At 39.0% G+C, this 20,456-nt stretch overlaps 1 protein-coding gene across 3 annotated transcripts in view; it reads right to left on the reverse strand.

Moving 5' to 3' along the window:
- Cep128 (centrosomal protein 128) overlaps positions 1-20,456 on the reverse strand; it is a 339,922-nt gene that overhangs the window by 5,766 nt on the left and 313,700 nt on the right. For all 3 annotated transcript variants that reach the window (XM_021179476.2, XM_021179475.2, XM_021179474.2), the window contains 3 exons: positions 15,872-15,949; positions 12,705-12,818; positions 2,460-2,562 (listed from right to left, as the gene is read on the reverse strand). In XM_021179476.2, the coding sequence (XP_021035135.1) occupies positions 2,460-2,562; positions 12,705-12,818; positions 15,872-15,949 (295 nt within the window). The remainder of the gene's footprint in view (positions 1-2,459; positions 2,563-12,704; positions 12,819-15,871; positions 15,950-20,456) is intronic.

Consider the following 20,456-nt stretch of genomic DNA (forward strand, 5'->3'; position numbering starts at 1 on the left):
GGGGAGGGGAGGGGGAGAGGGAGAGGGATGCAGATGTCATGCTATGCATATGGAGGCCAACGAGAAGCTTATGAGCAGCTGTTCTTTATATCCATCATGTGGGTCCAGGGACTGAACTCAGGTTTGGCAAGTGCCTTTACCCACTTGAACCATCTTGGCAGCTCTTGGTTTTCTTACCTCATCTTTTCTCTTCTACTGTCCCATCCTTTCCCCTGGCCACACTTGTTTTACTTTGTGTTTTTCTAGATTTTATTCCCCAAGTCTAGTTTTCTTGATCTTCATGTCAAGAATATTCTATGATCCTGAAACTGTTTACCCTGTATTCCCTCTTTGTAGACTCTGGCTCCAGTGTCCTCTCTGGTCTGGGAATATCATCTTTAATTATCTTATTTGACAGAGGCTCTGCTCTACTCTGTGGGGCCTGGCAATTTTGAATTTTGGGGATATAGTAAAAGGAGAAATTAGGGGACAATTTCTTTAAGTTGAATTAATCCACTACAAAAACAAAAGTATTCAGACAGTGATAAATGCATTTGAAAAGTATTGAGAAAGGGGGATAACCATGGTAAGAAAATTATAAATATAAATTTGTCAATATAAAGAGTAAAACAAAAACCTCAATTAATCATCGAAGGAATTCAATTAACTTTTTTTTACATCCTACAATACAGATAGTGACAAAGAATTCCTTCATTCAGACTATATATATTGCAAGGTTAACTTTCAGTATAGTTATTGATTTTATTTACTTTTGAACCACTATATTTGAATAGAAACCCATGTCTGCTCATGAGAAATCTATCTTAGTTAGAAAAATGATCAAGGCTGGTCACAAGATGGTACAATCAAAAGCAAAATGCAGTCTCCTTGAATGGCTTTTATAATATAAAATGTAATTCCTACCACCTTGATATTTCCTACTTCACGTCTTCTAACCATTTCCTTTTAGGAGACAACTTCAGCAAACAAGTGGCAGTAGCAAAATGGCTGCTCTGCTTGACTCCTGGTCCTGTTAGCACTGGTTTTAGGGTACCAGCAGGTGGGAATTCTAATGTTTTGAGGTACTCAGTTCCTTCCTTACTGGCCAATAGTATCCTGAGGAAACCTTTACACTGCTTAATGTGAAAGACACAACTCTGCCCACACCAGATTCTGTGATGCCATATCCAACTGAGATGTCATTCAGATTGGAGAGAGGGCGCAACATCAGAATAGCAGGGAATTTACAGATATACAAAATCACTTGGTAAAATGATTAAGATGGAAAGGAAAAAATGCTTACTTTTTGCAATGAAATAATTATGATATAATGAAAACCAAACCATTTGTCAGAATCTGATAAATATTTATTAAATGAATCCATGAATATAAATAAGCAAAAACGAGAGATATCACCTTTGGATTTGACCTACTTCTTTTAAGACTTATTTTGGTATATTATTTTATAGTAGACTAGCTATTTTAAATGACAGAATTATCAAATTTAATGTATAACCCTCCAGGCCCATGATAAATTGAAGAACTAAATTATTATGCAAATTAGAATCTATTAAATAATATTTGAATGCCAATAGCTTAGATAAAAGTAGACTTCAAAAAAGGACTTGTATATTCATCTACCTAATTTAATTGAACATTAATTGGGCTTTTAATATGATTCAAGTATTATGTGGGAGGCTAGGGAAGCAATGGTTAGCACAGCAGACAATACTCATTCATTCCGTTTACTCTGTGGTAGAGGGAATAGAAAGGCAGTCAAGAAAAAGTCACTGACATCATAAAAACCCATCTATATCCTTATTATTCTAAGATTTATTTAAAATTGTACTGAGTTTGGGGTATTAAAATAGAAAGCATCTCTAAATCCATAGCTGATGCCTTCTTCAGGTATAATGCATAGCCCCTAGCCCACGGGACGAGGACCACTGGAGAGGGACAGGAGGAAATGGATGCTGTAACTGGATCCTGGCCTAGTGAACCACAACATCATTTTACTGTTCTAACAGGGAATAAACAGTGAAATTTAGTGTGAAGTTATATATGTATCCTTATTCTTTGTACAAATACATATTTCTGAATAGTCATATACAAAAAAACTTCCTGTTTTTATGATTTCCACTTTATTACAAAATAACTTTCTTTGTCTGTTCTTCTACAGTTTAACAACCTTTAAACCCCAAAGTGGGTATAATGAACCCTTTGTTTATTTAACCATGGATGATTGACTTTAAATTTTCTTTAAAAAGTTTGACTTCTAAAACAAAAATTCCATGTTTTTCATGGAGTTAGGTAATATCAGAAGTGTTCTTGGGGGACTTTTTTTTTGATTCATAATGAAACATTTCTCAGACTTTAGCATGAATATTACTATCATGTCCTGGCCTTAAACTTTAATTTCCCCATGAGTTACGTTTTAAAAAAATCCAATTTAATAACTGGTAGAAGACTTTATTACTTACAGTGTGAAAACTGTGGACTAGACAGGAAGCGACTGTGGTCCTGGCAAGAGGAGGAGTGATCTAGTCCGTGAGCGTGGGAACCAGCAGAAAAGGGCCGGTCATCCTGCGAAAGAGCAGCACAGAGTACATGGGAAGAGTCATGAGAATGGACTGACTGCGAACTGGGCCTTCCTATGCAAGCTACATTGCACACACATGGGCTAGGGATAATGATCACTGCATAAAACAAAACACATGATGTGCTAAGGCACATATATGAAGAAGAAATCACATATTGTCATGCGGCATACTTCTTTCCAGCCCTCCCCTTCCTCCACCACATAAAAAGGCTTTAGAAACATACACACTTGTCAAACCCTGTGTTCTTTGCATTTAGTTGTCAACATTTGAAAGTCATCATATTGTCCCAATCTCCAACTTCAGTGTTACCCATATAGCAGCCTTTGGGCACATTGTGCTTTCCTAAGCCATTATTTTGCTTGGCACTTAGATGGTGTCCAGGGTTTTACTTCCCTAAATAACACTGTAAGAAATACCTTTAAATATGTAAGCTTTCCCATACTTAGGTCTGTCCCTTATGACACATTCTTAGGTGGAGACCTCGGGTCAATAGAAACAATTTGATGTTTAAAGTGAATTTTACCAGGCTGTATGATTTTCTGTATGATTAATATAATTATATAAATCCAACAAATATTTATTTAAAAATATACATAATAGGTCTCTTTCTTCCTAAGCTGCATAAATGTGTCCTTCTCAACTATTAGATGATAACTTTAAACCATTGCATTGTTTAAATTGATTAAAAATAGATACTTTGATATACTTAAATAAGCAGTGAAGCTGCAATTTTTAAAATGATTCTTTTCAAATTATTTGTTATCATTTTTGCTCTCCATCCTCCATTCATTCAGAATAATTAGGGCATAGAATGTACTATAGGCTGGGCCAATAACAAATAAGATTATTGGGGCATATGGTCAGTAAACTTTCAGGTTTCCAAAGGAGGAAGGCATTCATTGAACAAATAAACTGCATGAAGCATGGCGTAACTAGGAGCACGGTAAGCACTCTAAGAACAGTAAGTAACAGAAAGAAAGACAATAAAAATTGAGGCCAAAGCAGATGACCCTTGGAGACGATGTTCAAGAACTATTTGAGTATAGCTAAACAATGACACCAGGGAGAGGCAGGGAGTGCGGAGCAACGTGGAAGGAGTTGAGGGAGGCCTGGTGTGCTTGAGGCTGTAGCATTCTCAACCTGCCAAAATGTTTACAGTGACATCTAGGGGTGGCCACAAGCTATACTTATGACTTGAGATTTATGGTTTTTAAATTAAATACTTGTGTGCACACACAGGTGTGAGCCTCTGCTGCTGTGTGTGGAGGCTGAGGACAGACCTGCACAGCTGGCTCTCGCCTGTTCCCTGTGTGAAATCTGCAGACTGAACGCATACTGTCAGGCCAGAACAAAGGCCCCAACCTGCTGAGCCATGTTGCTGGTTTCATGATTAAATTTCTTTTCTTTTTTTCTTCTTTAGATTTATTTATTTTATGTATATGAGTACACTGTAGCTCTCTTCAGACACATCAGAAGAGGGCATCAGATCTCATTACAGATGGTTGTGAGCCACCATGCGGTTGCTGGGAATTGAACTCAGGACCTCTGAAAGAGCAGCTAGTGCTTTTAACCACTGAGCCAGCTCTCCAGCCTCAAGGTTAAACTTCTTCAATATCACATGCATACGATAACATTTTATAAACAGAAGGGTGACAATGAGGTGGGATTATCATCTAAAACCTCTATCAAAGGACTGGCTAAGAACAGCTGGTGTCAAGAAGGCTGATGATTCCATATCAAGCAACTGTGGGTGAGGTGGTCTACGGAGATGTCGCAAATACAGTCCGCCATGCAGTGAGGCCTCACAGAACATTACTACCTGATACATTCACTGGCATTCTCGGGACCATCTTCACCAGCTTTTTGTTAGATATTGTATTTTAAATGCAAATAATCAAACAGTTCAAAATAAAAAGCACACACACACACACTTATATAAATAGATCCTTTTGTTTCCCTCTTGTTCCCCAAGTCATTGCACATTACAAGTTCTGGCTCTATTACACATCTCCACCAACCTCCTGCTACTCCTAGTATCACTGTCTGTGAGAGTATTTGCTCCATCATCATCAATATACCATAGTTTTATTTACACTCTATTATCTACACTTAAGACTTACTTCAAGATGTGTTTCCTACTCTAAGCAAAGCTTTGTGGCAGACCCATTGCTACAAAAGGCTTGCTTATGTTTTAATCTCCTGGAAGTGAGATCACTAGATGGTACATTTTCCACATGCCATTGAAGTTGTTGATCTCACAGAGTTTGATAATGTGTGTTTTCACTTTAATACAGATGAATATTTATAACTTCCTTTGTCTTGCTTCTTTGGGCTGTCATGGTTTAGGTACAAGTATGATGTGATGTTTAATTTCTAAGTATTTGGGTATTTCCTAAGCAGCTCTGTGTTATTCATTTTTGCTTTCATCTCATGGTAGATAATAGCTATAATTTCAATCATAAAAGGTTTGAAATGACTTTTATCACCCAGAACATATGTCTATTCTGGGGAAAGCTCAGGATGTACTTGAGCTGTCGTTGGGGGACTGGTCTAAAAGTGTCAGTCAGCTGTAGTCAGATGCTGCTGCTGCTGCTGCTCTGGTCTTCATGGATTCTTCTGCCAACGGCATCCATTATAAGAAAAGAGAGAAAGGAAAATGGTGGTGTTTGTGAATACAGGCCACAGCTTATGGTTCTGCTGGTGGTTGCTGCTCCATATGCTCTGATGCTCAGTTGCTGTGCCGCCCCTTCACTTCACAGGGTTTACATGTGACTGGAGTGTCCTTAGTTCTATTCTTTGCATGTGAGAACTATGGAGATTTAACTACAGTTTTAAGTTTGAACATTTCATGCCTTCAAAATCCAGTCAGAGGGAGCTAGAGAGATGACCCAGCAGTTAAGAGTTTAGATATAAATTTAATTCCCTGGTCCTGTGGCTCAAAACCTCTGTAACTCCAGATTCAGAGCTTCTTCTTCTGGCTTTCATGGACACTTTCTCTTTCTCTCTCTCTCTCTCTCTCTCTCTCTCTCTCTCTCTCTCTCTCTCTCTCACCTCTCACTCTCCCCCCTTTTTCCTCCCTCACACATATATACACACACTAACAAAATAAAATCTTTAAAAAAATTGTCAAAATTGTCCATATCATCTTGAAACAGAAACAGCAAAATGAACTAGTCAAATTGAATTACAAAAGATAAGTGCCTCCTCCTTCCTTTGGACAGTTGCCACGCTAGAGCATTCCTATACTGCTCCTGCTCTCCTCTACTGCTGCGCAGTCTGTGCACTCTCAGTTTAAACCCAGCTTACAAGGTGATCAAAACCTAAATGCTTTTAAATTCCTATTACTTATTTGAGCACTTTAGTACTGAGAAGAAAATATTTATTAAAAATGAAGATACTTTGCAATGTTAATAGTCTCAGCTTCTGCTTTTTAACAATCCTTTTATCCTTAAAACAAGGGCCTGTTTTTATTGCCGTCCTAAGTCTGAATAACCCAGTTAGCCAGAGCTCTCTGCAGCAGCTCAATGGATGAAAGGACTTGCATTTTCTAGTATTTTCCCTGGGCTTCGTCCACTTCTCTTTCATAACTCACATTGAAAGTAGTTCCTTAAAAGCTGCTCCAACTTGACTCGGTTCCTCTGCTAAAGTGATATTTAATGATTAATATGTAACAATGCACACCAAATACTTCTCTCCCAGGAGCCCAGTTAGTTCAGAGTTTATAAGTGATACATTTAATTTTGAAGTTTTTATCAATCTCCTCCCTTGGAGAAAAAGGGGGGAAAAAGATGTATTTCTGGATCTGTCACAGGATGTTTTCTTAAACTTCTTTTGTCAAATAATGTGCGCTCTATTTCCAGCCCAATATGAAGGCCTGCCGCTCCGTCAGCATTCCAGAGAGTCGACCTTCTTCCTCCATAAATTGCATTCTCACTGGGAAGTTCAAACTGGACAGTTCACCTAGAGTTTGCACTTTGCCTCTCAATTTTCTCTTCTCCTACTCCTGACTTTAATCACGAGGGTGGGTCCTTGATTATCACAACGGCTCACCTACCCACCATCCACCCACAAACCACCATGTGTCCCCTGTAGTGAGGGAATGATAGCACCGTATGATACACTGAAATTAAAATCCGCTCAGCATGTAGGGCATTGCTAGTTTTACAGCTGCAAGTTCTCTTTCATCCTTTTCTCTCCTTTTACTTTGTTGAAAAAGTCTGTGGCACAGGCTGCTTTGAACTTGCAATCCTTTGCCTAGGCTGTGTAAGTGTGGGGCTTACGGGGGTAACTATACTTAAGGGGTGAACAAGACCACCTCTAAGTCCCTTCACCACTAAGTCTTTATCATGTGAACCAGTCTGAACAGAAGATATCCCTACTAGGTAGGCCATCTTTTCTACTGGAAATCTAAACTGACTCACTACTGTAAACCTCAAGCAGTGTTCATCACTAGAGTAACAGATTGATGAAAATACTCTTCTACAGACTCCACTCCATGAGTGGGCTGGGAAGGGCAGGTCAACCTGGGAGAGTAGGGCAGGGCTGAATGTGGTCCAAGAGCACTGTATGGAACTCTCAAAACACTAACAACCACAACATAAACAAAAACAAGAAAAACTGTGCTAGGTATGACCATGTGATGGCTCTTTCAGAAGTTTTCTATCGATATTAGTAAACATTATTTCCTTATTGACAGTTGTATAAAATTTTATATTCCATGCTAAGGAAATGGGGTTATGTAGAATAAAGCTATAAAGGGATAAAAGAAATTAATATGTTTGACTGAGTTATCACTTCTGATGCATAATTCTTTTCGGATTAAGAAAAAAGACCACCAGTTTAATTTGTTTTTGTTTTTTTTTAAGCCCTTTTGTTTAGCTTTTTAAGAGCAGGATAAAATCAAGTTGTTGAACATAACAGCATGTAAGTCTGAGAAGTTAAAGGAATAAAATGACTCATTTTCCACATGATTTGATTTCCAAACAAATTTTGGGATGTTTCACACAAGTATTATTGGGGGAAAAAAAAACCCAAAACACCAATTAGACTTTTGTTAGACTTTTACACTGTCTGAACTTAGAATACAACCACCAATTTATTATGTATGTTGGCTCTTTATTCTGGGGTCAAAATGGAGGCAGACAGCATCTGGGCTAAAATGCCAGGTCACACAGCAGAGGGCATGGCTGCATCTTCCCCATCCACTTACCCTTTCACTGTTGTATTCTATCTGTTCATAACATCTTGCCTCCACTCCACCCAAGAGAGACATGTTGGCTGGGTTGAGGGACATATATTTGCATAGCAATTTATATTTATTTTCTCATCAAAGATGAGGAAAGGTGGCTATCGATGGTATACCAGGGATAACAAGGTCACTGCTCCCTTACCCTCTGCCATGATTGTTCCCACTATCCCTAAGCAATGCCTAGGAAATTGCATGAATCACGCACCAGTGATATATTTTAGAGTATGAAAACAGAAATGTTTATGCATCACCTACAGCCTTGAATTACAGCAGGAGTTGTGCACAGCATGTTTTAGAAGCTGCTGTTGCAGATTTAAGTCAAAAATAGCTGACCTGGCAAAGTGCCGAATGCCATTAATTGCTACGAGCAAGGCATAAACAAATTAGAGAGATTCAATGAGGGGGAAATGACTTTCAGGAGCAAGCTGGGGGACTTATATCACACACACGCTTACGTACATCGTACAAACACTGTGAAGGGCTTCGGCAAACTGCCTTTCCTTCACAATACCTTCCCCTTCAAAAGTCATCATCAACACTCAGTCACCTCACTCCTCTAATCCTGTAAAACATCTGCTTCTTCAAATAGGAGCTCCACACAGTTCTTCAGCTAGTAGGTTAAAAAACCATGGTTTTCTTTTCAGAAAGAGGAAGAATGGGAAAAGCCTATGCCATCTGTGACTTTACCAAAAAAAAATCCCAATGTTAATTAAAAACATATATTTAGTATGGATAAAGGTAATGAATGGAGATTTATTTTTTTCCGGGCAAACCACGATCCTCCGTGAATTCAGATTAGCGATGCTGTGTTACTGGCTCGCTGTGGACATTCTGTTCTATTTGAAACAGCTGGGACAGTGAGGAAGACTGCATTTCCTACAGAAACTCAATTAGGCTGGATGGAAAAGAGGCCGTGAACCGCCTCTGTTGTCTACAGAGAATCAGGGAGAGTGTGCTGGACTCGGCTTGGAGTTGAATTCTAAATATAGACGTCAAGATCAGGCTCTGTTCCGTGAGCTTGTTCAGCTTAGCACAAGATTATATTATCATATTTTTATATTACATCACGCTCTTAAAATGGGGCATACGGGGCTGCTCATCCTCTCGACAGGTTTCTAGAAGCTGGATCTTTTGATACTGCTGGTAGTCACTGGAGTGAACAGGAGGGGAGCTCTGGCCCTGGCCCGAATGGGAGTCTGACTCGCCTCCTCCCTGCTCACCCTTCTTCCGCTGCAAGGGTACGCTCACACATCTCACATGCTGCACGGTTTTCCTACGCTACAGCAAGAACATGAGAGAAGGCAGATGCCAGCATAGTCCTGCCATCCCAACACTTATTTTGTCAACAGCAATACAGGACTCTGCAAATGAGATGCCAACAAATCACCTCTTCCAAATTAAGACGAGAACAAAACTCTTCCCTGCACCTTGTCATTTCAAGCATCTTTCACAAGACCTGACACTTCTGTCCTAAGTCCCAGCCAAGTTGATTAGGAACACCTCTGCTGCATCCGTCGCTGGTCGTCTGCACCATCACTGTTTAGAGAAGGATTCAAATTGCTATGGGTTTGTAATCTATTAGTAAAAACTAATGTTCATTGAATGCGGGACTCCAAAGAATAACAAATGGGAACATTCTCTGAGTTCCAACTAGAACGGAAGCTCCCTGAAGGCTAATTTGAGTCATGTGTGCCTAGAAACATTCTAGGCACAGACAGCACACAACAGAAACGTGGGCCTAAAAACATTCCCCGCACAGAGATAACACACAATGTAAAATGAGAGGAATGACTTCCCAAAAGCTTGGGAAGGACTTATTTCATTGACAAAGAAAAACAGTTTACAGCGTATAAAAGACTAGAAGGAAGTTTTCCTTTTTCTAGTTAGGAATTGTTTGTTTGTTTGTTTATTTATTTGTTTTAAACAGGTCAATGGTAAATATTTTTAGATTTATGGGCCATATCCCCACTGTACAACCACACCCTACAGTGAGGCACAAAAGAAACCCTAGCTAGCATGTTACAAATGAGTCTGGCTATCAAGCTCCGGCACTGGCTTTTTCTTGATTAGGTTCAAGCAGCTTTGGGAGGAATGGGTTGATTTTCTCTTACACTTGCGGGTAAAAGTCACCGAGGGAAGTTAGGGCAGGAACTCAAGCAGGAAAGGAATCTGGACACAGGAGTTGCTGCAGATGCCATGGAGCAGGGCCTGCTTACTGGCTTGCCTAGCCCGCTTTCTTGAAGAACCCAGGACCTGTGTGCTTGTGAGCACTGGGAATCTGAACTCAGAAGCTCATGTTTACACAGCAAGCACTTCACTCATTGTGGGGGGGGGTGCAACTGGGACACTTAATCTTAATAAATAAATTAATGAACTACAAAGGAAAAAAGAAAGAAAGAAAAGAACCAAGAAAGGCAGCAAAGGGGTGGCCCCACCTATGATGAACTGAGCCCTCCCACGTCAATCACTAATTAAGTAAATGTTCTAGAGGTTTGCCAAGAGCCTATAGATTTTATGGAGTCACTTTTACAATTGAGGTTCTCTCCTCTCTGATGACTCTAGCTTGTGTCAAGTTGACATAAAACTAGTCAGGACAGGAATTTTCTCAATTAAGGTTCCCTCTTGTCAAGTGATTCTAACTTGTGTCAAGTTGACTAAAATCTAACTATCACAGGCTACTTCTTTCAGTCTCTTTACATAATTCATTGCCAAAGTGACTACTGGTGTCCATAACTGGCAAGACAGTCTCACCAAACAGTCAGGCTACTGCATTATTTAGGGTAGGCATCTGCTGAATTTGGTGATGATCTCTATATTCATCATAAGGATGGATAAGTAATGTGAAAATGTTTACAGAGGATTAATTCAGGAACATGGCATCCGACAGCTGATGTTGTGGGCCTCTGCTGCACTTATAATGTCTATTTCCAAAGCTCTCAAGCTGATTTCCTCATATTACCAAAGTTTAACCCCCTCAGACACAGGACTGCTTTTGCCTTCAGCTGCAAACACAACCCTCCCAGAACTATGCAGTTACTGGCTGCACATGTTAAACATTCATGCCTTTGCCAAATGCTATTATGAAAATTGCACTGATTTACAGCAGTTTGACACCAGCAGATAGCACAGATTCACCGGGTAGCAAATCATGCTGCATTGGGAAATAATGTTTTAAATGTTTAATGTCTATCTAGACCTCTGATAAACTGGTAATAGGCTATGCAATAGAATCATGTGGTGTTGGAGAAAACTTTTACAACACATTAAAAGATAGTCCTACATTCTGTGACATTGAACGATATGAAGTCCAAACATATTCAATAATAGCATAATGGTCAAGAACATTGAATACTGTATGTAAGTAGACTTCATTTTAAATACTGATTGAAACATTTAATCGCTCTGTAACCTTCCTTTCATTAGTAATATAGGAGTCCAGAAACTGTGAATATGACAGCTGCTATAAGGAGTAGGCATGGCTTCATAAAAAACAAAGAGTACCTGTAAGCATCTGTTCTAACATACTCAATAATTAGTAATTACCACTCACGCCCATTGCCTACATATCACATTCTATTAAAGGAGAAATGAAGAATTCAGAGTGTATGGGACTCTATAGGAATGTTGGAAGATGATTTAAAAACTGTCATATGAGACATAAAGGTTACCACTAGAGCTAATAATTCTAACTTTAAAACTGGTTAAAAAGTAACAGAATCATGAGAAATTCTCCCACTTGTGGGGGCATCAATAATGCAGCGCAACTAATCTCAGGAGGGTTCTCTGAGACAAGCGCCACCTCTCTATCCACGGGGTATTCTATGTGATTCTATTAGGAGGGAGGAGGAGGCTCCTTAGGGATAATTATACGTGGCTGCAGTAAGTGAATGCATACAGTATAATGAAAATTTATTAAGATTAATGTATGTAAGTTAGAGACTTTTTTGTAATATAAGTACACCTCTGACTATAAATGGATTCTCTATGAAGCAACATTCTCATTCTCTCTCTCTCTCTCTCTCTCTCTCTCTCTCTCTCTCTCTCTCNGTGTGTGTGTGTGTGTGTGTGTGTGTGTGTGTGTATTGGGGCAGTAATTTGGCCATGCAGGAGATCCTAGAGATCCTTTTGGGTACCACAATTTGGGTGTGGGTGTGCTATTGGCACCAAGGGGGATGCTAAACTGATTAGAGGTTAGGGATGTTGCCAACCATCCTATAATGCATAATATAGCTCCTACAACAAAAATTACCCTGCCTGAATGTCACAATGTTCAAGTCAATATACTTGGTTCTGGGCTAAGATCATTCAGGGCCAACTGGGTTCAGCTGTCTGCCCAGAATTAGATATTGGGGCAGAAATAGGGAATGGTACACTTTCTGTCAATACAATCAAATGTTCTCATGCACCTGTGTGCTGGTTACACTTATGTGTCAGAAGTCCTAGTGTGGAATTTGCCCACCTAAGAGAGTACTTAGATATTCCAAGGCTACAGGCTAATAGCACAGGATACTGGACCTCAAGGGGACTTGAATGCTGAGAGCCACTTGTTTTATCCATGAAGCTGGGCAATCATTTGCAATATCTTTGACCAAGTGACCAGGGTTTTCTCAACCCAGGATTTTGTAGGTGGCATTAATTTCCACAGATAGACAACATGCTATCATAACAATAGCATGGACTTAAGGGTTACAAAGTTCAAAGCCGCATCTCTGCATATGCTTATGGAATTGAAAACTTATTTTATATATCAAATGGAACCTTCTCTTTCCCAAGCATGCCAACACAAACACTGCCGAGGTTGTTTCTCAGGTCATGGGCTTTAAGATGGTTAATGGTCCAAGCATCCTGAACCCCGAAAAGAATATGAGGAATATTACCCTAAAGCTCTTGATTCTGGGCTTGGTGTCATCTCGGCGCTGTTGAACAGAATCTCCGTGTAGACTGTATTTAGAGTATCTGCCATCAGTTTTCTCAGATAAACTGCAGGAACCCTGGAAAAAAAGCAACAAAGGGTTGAAAATTGGTAGATGAAAGATAACTCAGTGATTGAAGGGGCTGGAGAGATGGCTCAGCTGTTAAGAGCAAATGGCTGCTCTTCCAGAGGTCCTGAGTTCAAGTCCCAGCAACCACATGGTGGCTCATAACCATCTGTAATGGGATCTGATCATCTCTTCTGCTGTATCTGAAGAGAGCGACAATGTACTCACAGTCATTAAACAAACAAACAAACAAACAAACCAGGGATTGAAATTAGGGTAAGGAAATACTGACATATGGGAAGGTAACTGCAGTCAGTATTTAGAACGATACATATAGGAAAAAAAGAGATGACCAAGAAAATAGGAAGAATGGCTGCACTGTCCTTGGCTACAGTGGTAAGATGGGTGTGAGAAACTGACCCTGTCCAACTGCTAACAATTACCAATTGCTCCACAGCTGGGGAAGGTGCATAGATTGCATACATTTTTAAATTAAATATTTAATTGGTCTTCATACTCATACAAATTCAGAAAACAAAGAAATTAAGAAAGCAACATGTTCAGGAACTTGTTTTGTTTTTAATTTTCCCTTCATTTTCAGGGGAAAGAAGGAACATGGCAATTAGTTGTGATAATCACTTAGACATTTAATATTTGGGGGACAACTTGGAAGAAAATGAGGGCTAATGATTTTGGTGTGTACAGTAATCTATGGTAGGTAGAGTCTGAAATACTTCCAAAGACCTTTCATCTCCCTGATGGTCCAAGCAGGAAGAAGAATTGGAATTCCAGTTGCAAGGTTTTCATTTTCATGAGGAAAGGGAAAAGGAAAGAGAGCCAGAGGCCCATGAAGTTATGACTGCTTTGGCCAGATCTGTGGCAGACTTAGGTTGGAACCCAGTGCCACATCCTTTCCACCGTATCAAGTAAGTGATGTGTAAACACAGATGACAGAGACAAACACATTTTCTTTTCTCTTCCCAAAATGGGGTTAAGAGAAGAGGAAGAGACAGGAGGAGGGCAAGAGGATGCACCACACTCAAGCAAGAATAAAGTCAAGCGTATCAAAATAGGACAGAGTTTCTATGCAGTCACAACTCTGGGACTATCAACAAGTACACTTGCAGAGTTCATTTTTGTGGTGGTAGCATGGGAAGGACCCAGACGGGTGGTAGTACTCATGGCGTTCAGTTTACGCTAAGTATTCCCTGAGACATTCAGCCATCTGGGACAAGAACTTGAACTTAGACAAACACATAGGTCATTGAATTCTTGCTTACATCACTCTGAGTTATAAAAAGTTATAGGTACCTAATGTGTATACATATATGGATATGTGTATGTATACATGTATATGTATGTGTGCACATGTAAATATAATCTATGTTTAATGATATTGGTATTTCTATATTTTAAGTTAAGGCTGTATCTAGATATTTCATGAAAGTGATTTCAATGAGCTATTTTATTTGAAGCTGTATAGATGGCTTTCAGGTGCACAAGACATGTAGACTGGGTTTCAAGATAGAGGGAACAGTGTAAAGAAGAGACAAATTAGATCTCCCTCAAAGCTAACTTATATACTCTAAGCTTCAATTTCCTTTTACGTAAAGTAGGAAAAATATATCTCAATATTAAAAAACACAATATATTTTGTTTTTCTTGCTGTTTGCTACACTGTGAAATAATATCTATATTATAATTATAAAAATGCTTACTATGTGCGATAACAAAACTAGCTACCAATTATGTCTGTTTTCAGGACACAGGTTTCACTTTTAATGAATCAGAAAGTACAATTCTGAACCTGAAAACACATTCACCCAGAAAAATTCAATTTAAGTGTATCCTCATATTGGAGTCTGTGCATGTATAAGCCAGGCTTACAGCCAATTGCTAGACTATGAGTAACAATAATAGACCTTCTGGTAAGAGAACGCCACTCTGAGCCACTCTCATAACCGTCCTGTTCAGAAAGAGCCCTGGAGGATGAGTGAGAGAGCTGTTCCTGGAAGCCTAACTCCATAGGCTTGCCCTGGTCTAAGATTAGCATCCTCCATTCATCTGAATGACACTTATTCCTACAGAGGAAAGAAAAGTAATGATGGTGGATAGTGGGTCATATAAGGAAGAAGGGAAGTAACACGGTCCTGTATACTGGTTTCCTAACTGACAGGGATTCAAACTGTAAATACACAATTATATCTTGAGAGAAAATCAACACTTTAGTAAAGTAACAAGGAGCACTTGTTTTACCCTATCTGCAACTGTCTAGCTTCAGGGTGTGTCAAATCACGCTTAGATCACGCTTAAAAAACGGTTTAGTTATTGAACCATCAAAAATAATCACTGTATTTTTGTACGAGATCTGTATCATACTGGTGATTACCACACACCCAGGTTGTTGCTTGCTGACGTTTCCCACTTAACTGTATAATCAAATCATATGCTACATTCAAAGGGAACCTAAATATAAGTCATATTTTTAATAATTTTTAGGGCCAATTTGAAATAAGAGGCTACATGTTCACAACATGAGCCCTGTATCAATTTAGCTTTGATCTTTTATTTATATCTAGTATGTTGATACTGCAATAAGCTATGCCTTGCTATGGTTACACTGGACACTTGCAAACCTCATGGGTCAGATGAAGAAATTAACTCTAAACTATTATGAACTTGATTTCATATGCCACGGTAGAGGAATAACCATGAAATGAGGTATCCCTAAAACAGAATGTACCTCTGTTTTACTGTTGTGACTGTGTCACACCCCCCCCTCTCGAATTCTTAGAATCTTCTAGATTGTCATTACAGCTGAAGTACATTTCTAATGGTCAGATAGATGTTTCTATTTTCCTATGTTATGTTAATACAAAAGTTTGGCTATATTCAGTCCTGACTTCACAAATGTCAGTGAACTCTGGGAAGGTGGCATTGTTAAAGGTCCCCAGTGTTTTTCAGAATTTCCTCCCCTTCCCATAAGTTTTCTTGCACATCAGGAAGATGTCAAGTGTTCTAACTCAGACAAAAATAACGAAAGAGACAAGCCAACTCTTCCTCACTCTGAAGTCTTTGAAATCCTCTAGCAGGCTCAGTTTCTCAGGCACAGACTCCAGATGGTCCAAGGCCACTCGGGTACTCTAGGACAAGAACGAAACAAACCATAAGGGAGCTCAAACAAAAATTAATATTCTCAGAATCTAAATACTGAAAACAAGACACATCACAAACAGATTAAACTATACATTTGTAGTCAAATACGAATAAATATTTTCAATAGACCTTTAAATCAGAATTATATCCTTTCACAAAATATATGAGACACATTTGCCAACCTGACTCCTTTAAAAGGCTTCCTAGATAATTTGCTTTCAACTGACACGCTATGAAATTTTCTATAGAGTATTTCATATTTTCATTAATTTACAAAAATTGCTTCAGTGAACACCAGAAATTAACCATCAGGTAATAGTGAGAAAAAGATGAGTTTGCAGTTACATTTCTATGAAACATATTAGACACTCTCCACTGTTGTTATTAGGAAGAAAAACGTTCTCAACAATTATTTTTAGGCAAAAAGAAAATGCAGAGCAGTTCTCAGAGAACAGAAGAAATGTCTGAAATCAAACATTTGTGAGGGAGGCACAATACTGTTGATTATACATCAATGATTTATTACAAAACTATTGAATAGCTGGCCCTGTGACATTCACCAATATAACTGACAAGCCGGAATGATCCAGAAATTACTACCTCCCAGAGGCTCAGTGGTTAGAACAGCCTTGAGCCAAAGATGGTGTATACATGGGTGACCAGTGTTAGCTTTTGAATTTGAAATTAACTTTAATTAAAACAAAACCTGAAGGTGATATAAGAATCAGGTCATACATGTTAGAGCTGCAGATAAGTTAGTGGCCACCATCGATGTCTGAAACTTTTCATGAACAATGGGCTGGAGCTGTCACAGAACTTAGCAGTTAGATTCCCAGGGTCTTCCATCCTAGTGTCTTTCCCGAGGATGTCAGGAGCCACAAGCTCCGGAAGGTAGCTCTAGGACAGGTGAAAGCTGCCCACCACGTTAGGATTCATGTGAATAAAACAACTTTAACTTTTCTATATTATTATTATATCTAAGTACACTATAGCTGTCTTCAGACACACCAGAAGAAACATCAGATCTCATTAAAGACGGTTGTGAGCCACCATGTGGTTGCTGGGTTTGAACTCAGAACCTTAGGAAGAGCAGTCAGTGCCCTTAACCATTGAGCCATCTCTCCAGCCGCAACTTTAACTTCGTTAAGTTTGTAGGATTTTTAGGGCTTGATATTCACCAACACAGGCTTAAGAGTAGTTCAAGTGATGTCTACAGACAAATCATGTGGTCATCCGGCTTTATATTGGGTTGTGTAGGTTCTGATTTATGGGTAGACTATGCACTTTCTGAGTAGAGTCCAACAATTCCACAACTCAATCTCTACACTTGATCCCCACCAGAGGTTCTGTGCTGCCTGCACTAAGGCCTCACCAAGGCTCTTTTCCAGGGCGTGTACTTTCTGTCTCCCACAAGCTCTGGACATGGCAATGGATGGAAACAAGAAAACAATACAATAGTTTTGATCAATACACTTTCAATTCACCTCTTTCCACTTTCCTCTTCTTCAGTAATTGCACTAATGAGTCCAATCCCAAGCCTAGCTAGAATTCTGCAGAGCAAATCATGCCTGCTTTCCATTGCTAGCCCCCTGGACAGGCATATGGGGTTTACTTTTTCTGTTTTTAGGTCTTTATGACTTCTTCAGTGTTCTGTGACTTGGAGTTGCAGATGCTTTCTGGGTTTATCATACACAAATGGGTACTTCTATTCTTCATAAGCATATTTTGTGACTTGGTTTTAGAGAGCAAAGCAAATGAGGTTGCTGCCATTTTGAACAGAACCTTGTTTTGTGCTATTCCTAGATAAAGTATTCTTTTTCAGGGTCTACTTAAAAGACTTAGTATTTTGTTCCTTCTGCTTAACATGTGTATTATTGTTAGTCCCTCTGCTTCATCGACTTAAACTGCAATACATTTTAAATGGCTTCATTTAATTTTTCCATGGGTTGGAAATATTCATCAAAATGACATTTTGCTTGATTTAGGATACAACACATAGGTTTCAGGGAGTTCTGGTCTGTTTTTTTTTTTTTTTTAAATATTTTTAGTTACCATATAGGCTACATTTTTTTTAAGTAATAAAATTGCAGATATTTAAGAACGATATTAGCTCTTGAAAATAAAATGTCTGATGACTATTTAAAGAGAAAACAACCTTGAATGAATTTCTTTTCATAAGTAGATTCTAATAGACTTTTAGCACTAAAAATTATTTCCTTTTTGTAAAGCCATAGGTTTTGTTTTTTGTTTTTTTTTTTTTCTAATTTGAGAGGGATCCTCTGAACTAGGCTAAGCATATTAAACTCATTTCTTTCTCCAAATAAGCAAATGATTTCTATAAAACCTGAGTGATTTTCAATCAATCAGGTGATTTTTGTGACCCTTCTCCATTTTGTTTTTGCATGCTCTCATATCAGTTTATTGCAACTGTGATATTTGGGGTATATATTCAAATGGTTGCATTGCGGTGGTGTCCATGAAGGATCTTCAGCTTGCTATTAAGTAGTTTTTTATATTGTCCATTTCCATCACCTATGTCTCCTTCATATTTTTTAATACTTTTTTTTCAGTTGTTGTTGTTGTTATTGTTGTTGTTGGTGTGTGTGTGTGTGTGTGTGTGTGTGTGAGAGAGAGAGAGAGAGAGAGAGAGAGAGAGAGAGAGAGAGAGAGAGACTAGAAATTAAAACCATGGCTCTGTATACTTCAAGGTAGCACCACTGAGCTAACTTCAGCCTATGCTACTTTATATGCTCTATATCCCACTGACATATTACTAATAAATGTTTTTTTCAATATCAGAAATGTCTTGTTCACAGGTTTTCCTCTTCATCCTTATATTCTATTCATTCTGTTCACAGTGAACATGTAACATACAGTGTACAGTGAGCATGATCTGGATATGTGTAAGACACAGGTGACAGCCCCTTCCTCCTTCACTTCCTCACTCCCTCCCTCCCTCCCTCCTTTGCTTTCCTCCTCCCATTCCTTTGGAAGGACTTCTTAATTCCCAGGGAGGGTAGTGAGAACAATGTATATGCAAAAGATGTAAAAAAAAAAAAAAAAAACTATGTAAAGAAACAAGTGAATTTCACCTACTCTAAAGAAAATACCACACACAAATACTGACTTCCAGGGTACTTGTGACAGTAGAACTCATGAAGGCAATTAGGCCAGGCCACAGGACCTGAGGGTCTCCTAAGATCTCACCTTTAGGTGGTATTTCAGAGGTGGTTATCTGCTTTCAGTCTCTCTCTCTCTCTCTCTCTCTCTCTCTCTCTCTCTCTCTCTCTCTCTCCCCTGTGTAAGCTAAAAATGATCACTTTGGTATAAAACCTTGCTTGAATTTTGCTTTTTCCAATTGAAACACTCCATGGGTTAGAATTATGCAATTGGATCATATACTACACACCATTCAGACTGACTTCCATCCTTCACTATAGTGCTATGATAGGCAGACAAAGTCTCCAATAAGAAACATATTCAATTTCAAAAGTTCTACATGTAGACTTGGGCAAACCATGTTGTAGGTGTGTGTGTGTGTGTGTGTGTGTGTGTGTTAATGTTGCCCAATAGTTTAAAGTGTATGGAAAAGTTCTCATCAATAATCTACAGACCAAATTTTCAAGTGTATTTCATATATAGTAGTAGCTAATGACATGGTTAATTCAATTCTTTAAAACATATCAGACGTTCAGAGAACATGGTGGCATATCCTGTAACCTCAGCAGTTGGGAAGGAGAGGGAAGAGGATCATAAACTCAAAGCTATGCTGGAACACCAAGTGAGTCCATCTCAGAACAGAAGGTGGTTCTCTTCTGAAACGGACTATTCGGGGACAACCACTACGGTATGTTTTGAACAACAGAGAATGCATGATGCTGAGATAAACAAGGAGTCCATCATATGTATCTCTACTTCCCTGCAGAAGCTAAGGGAGCTGTACTCTTATGGCCTAGAGGCATTGCTTAATTCCAACCCTCTTTAGAAGCATAATGAAAGACTAAACCAAAAAATATCATTTACCTGTAAATTCAATCCCAAATTATCTGTTCCATACTCATCACACTGTCACATGCAATATAGACATAACACTGTGAATATATTACACAGATGAGGACACGAAGGGCCAGGGAGGATAAGCAACTACTGATAATCACATGATAGTAAAACTAGTAGCATATTCCAGCAGCCTGTATGCAGAAATGGCAATGTTCTCACTGCCCAAACCAACCAACCAACCAACCAACCAACCAACCAACCAACCAACCAACCAAACCAAACCAAACCCCTCCACATTGATATAACAATAAGTGAACAAGGTATGGAGAGCATTCGGAAGCTGTAACTGTGGCTGCCTTTATTACCAACGACTTTCCAGCCATCAACACTTTTCAGTCAAGCGCTGAAGATATGTTCTTGATGAGACTGTGTTTGTTAGAGGCGCTTTAAGAGGAAATCATGAATTTCATCTTGCTAGGACCTAGGAGTTTATGC

The sequence above is a fragment of the Mus caroli genome, chromosome 12 (assembly GCF_900094665.2).
Source record: "Mus caroli chromosome 12, CAROLI_EIJ_v1.1, whole genome shotgun sequence".
Taxonomy (NCBI): Eukaryota; Metazoa; Chordata; class Mammalia; order Rodentia; family Muridae; genus Mus; species Mus caroli.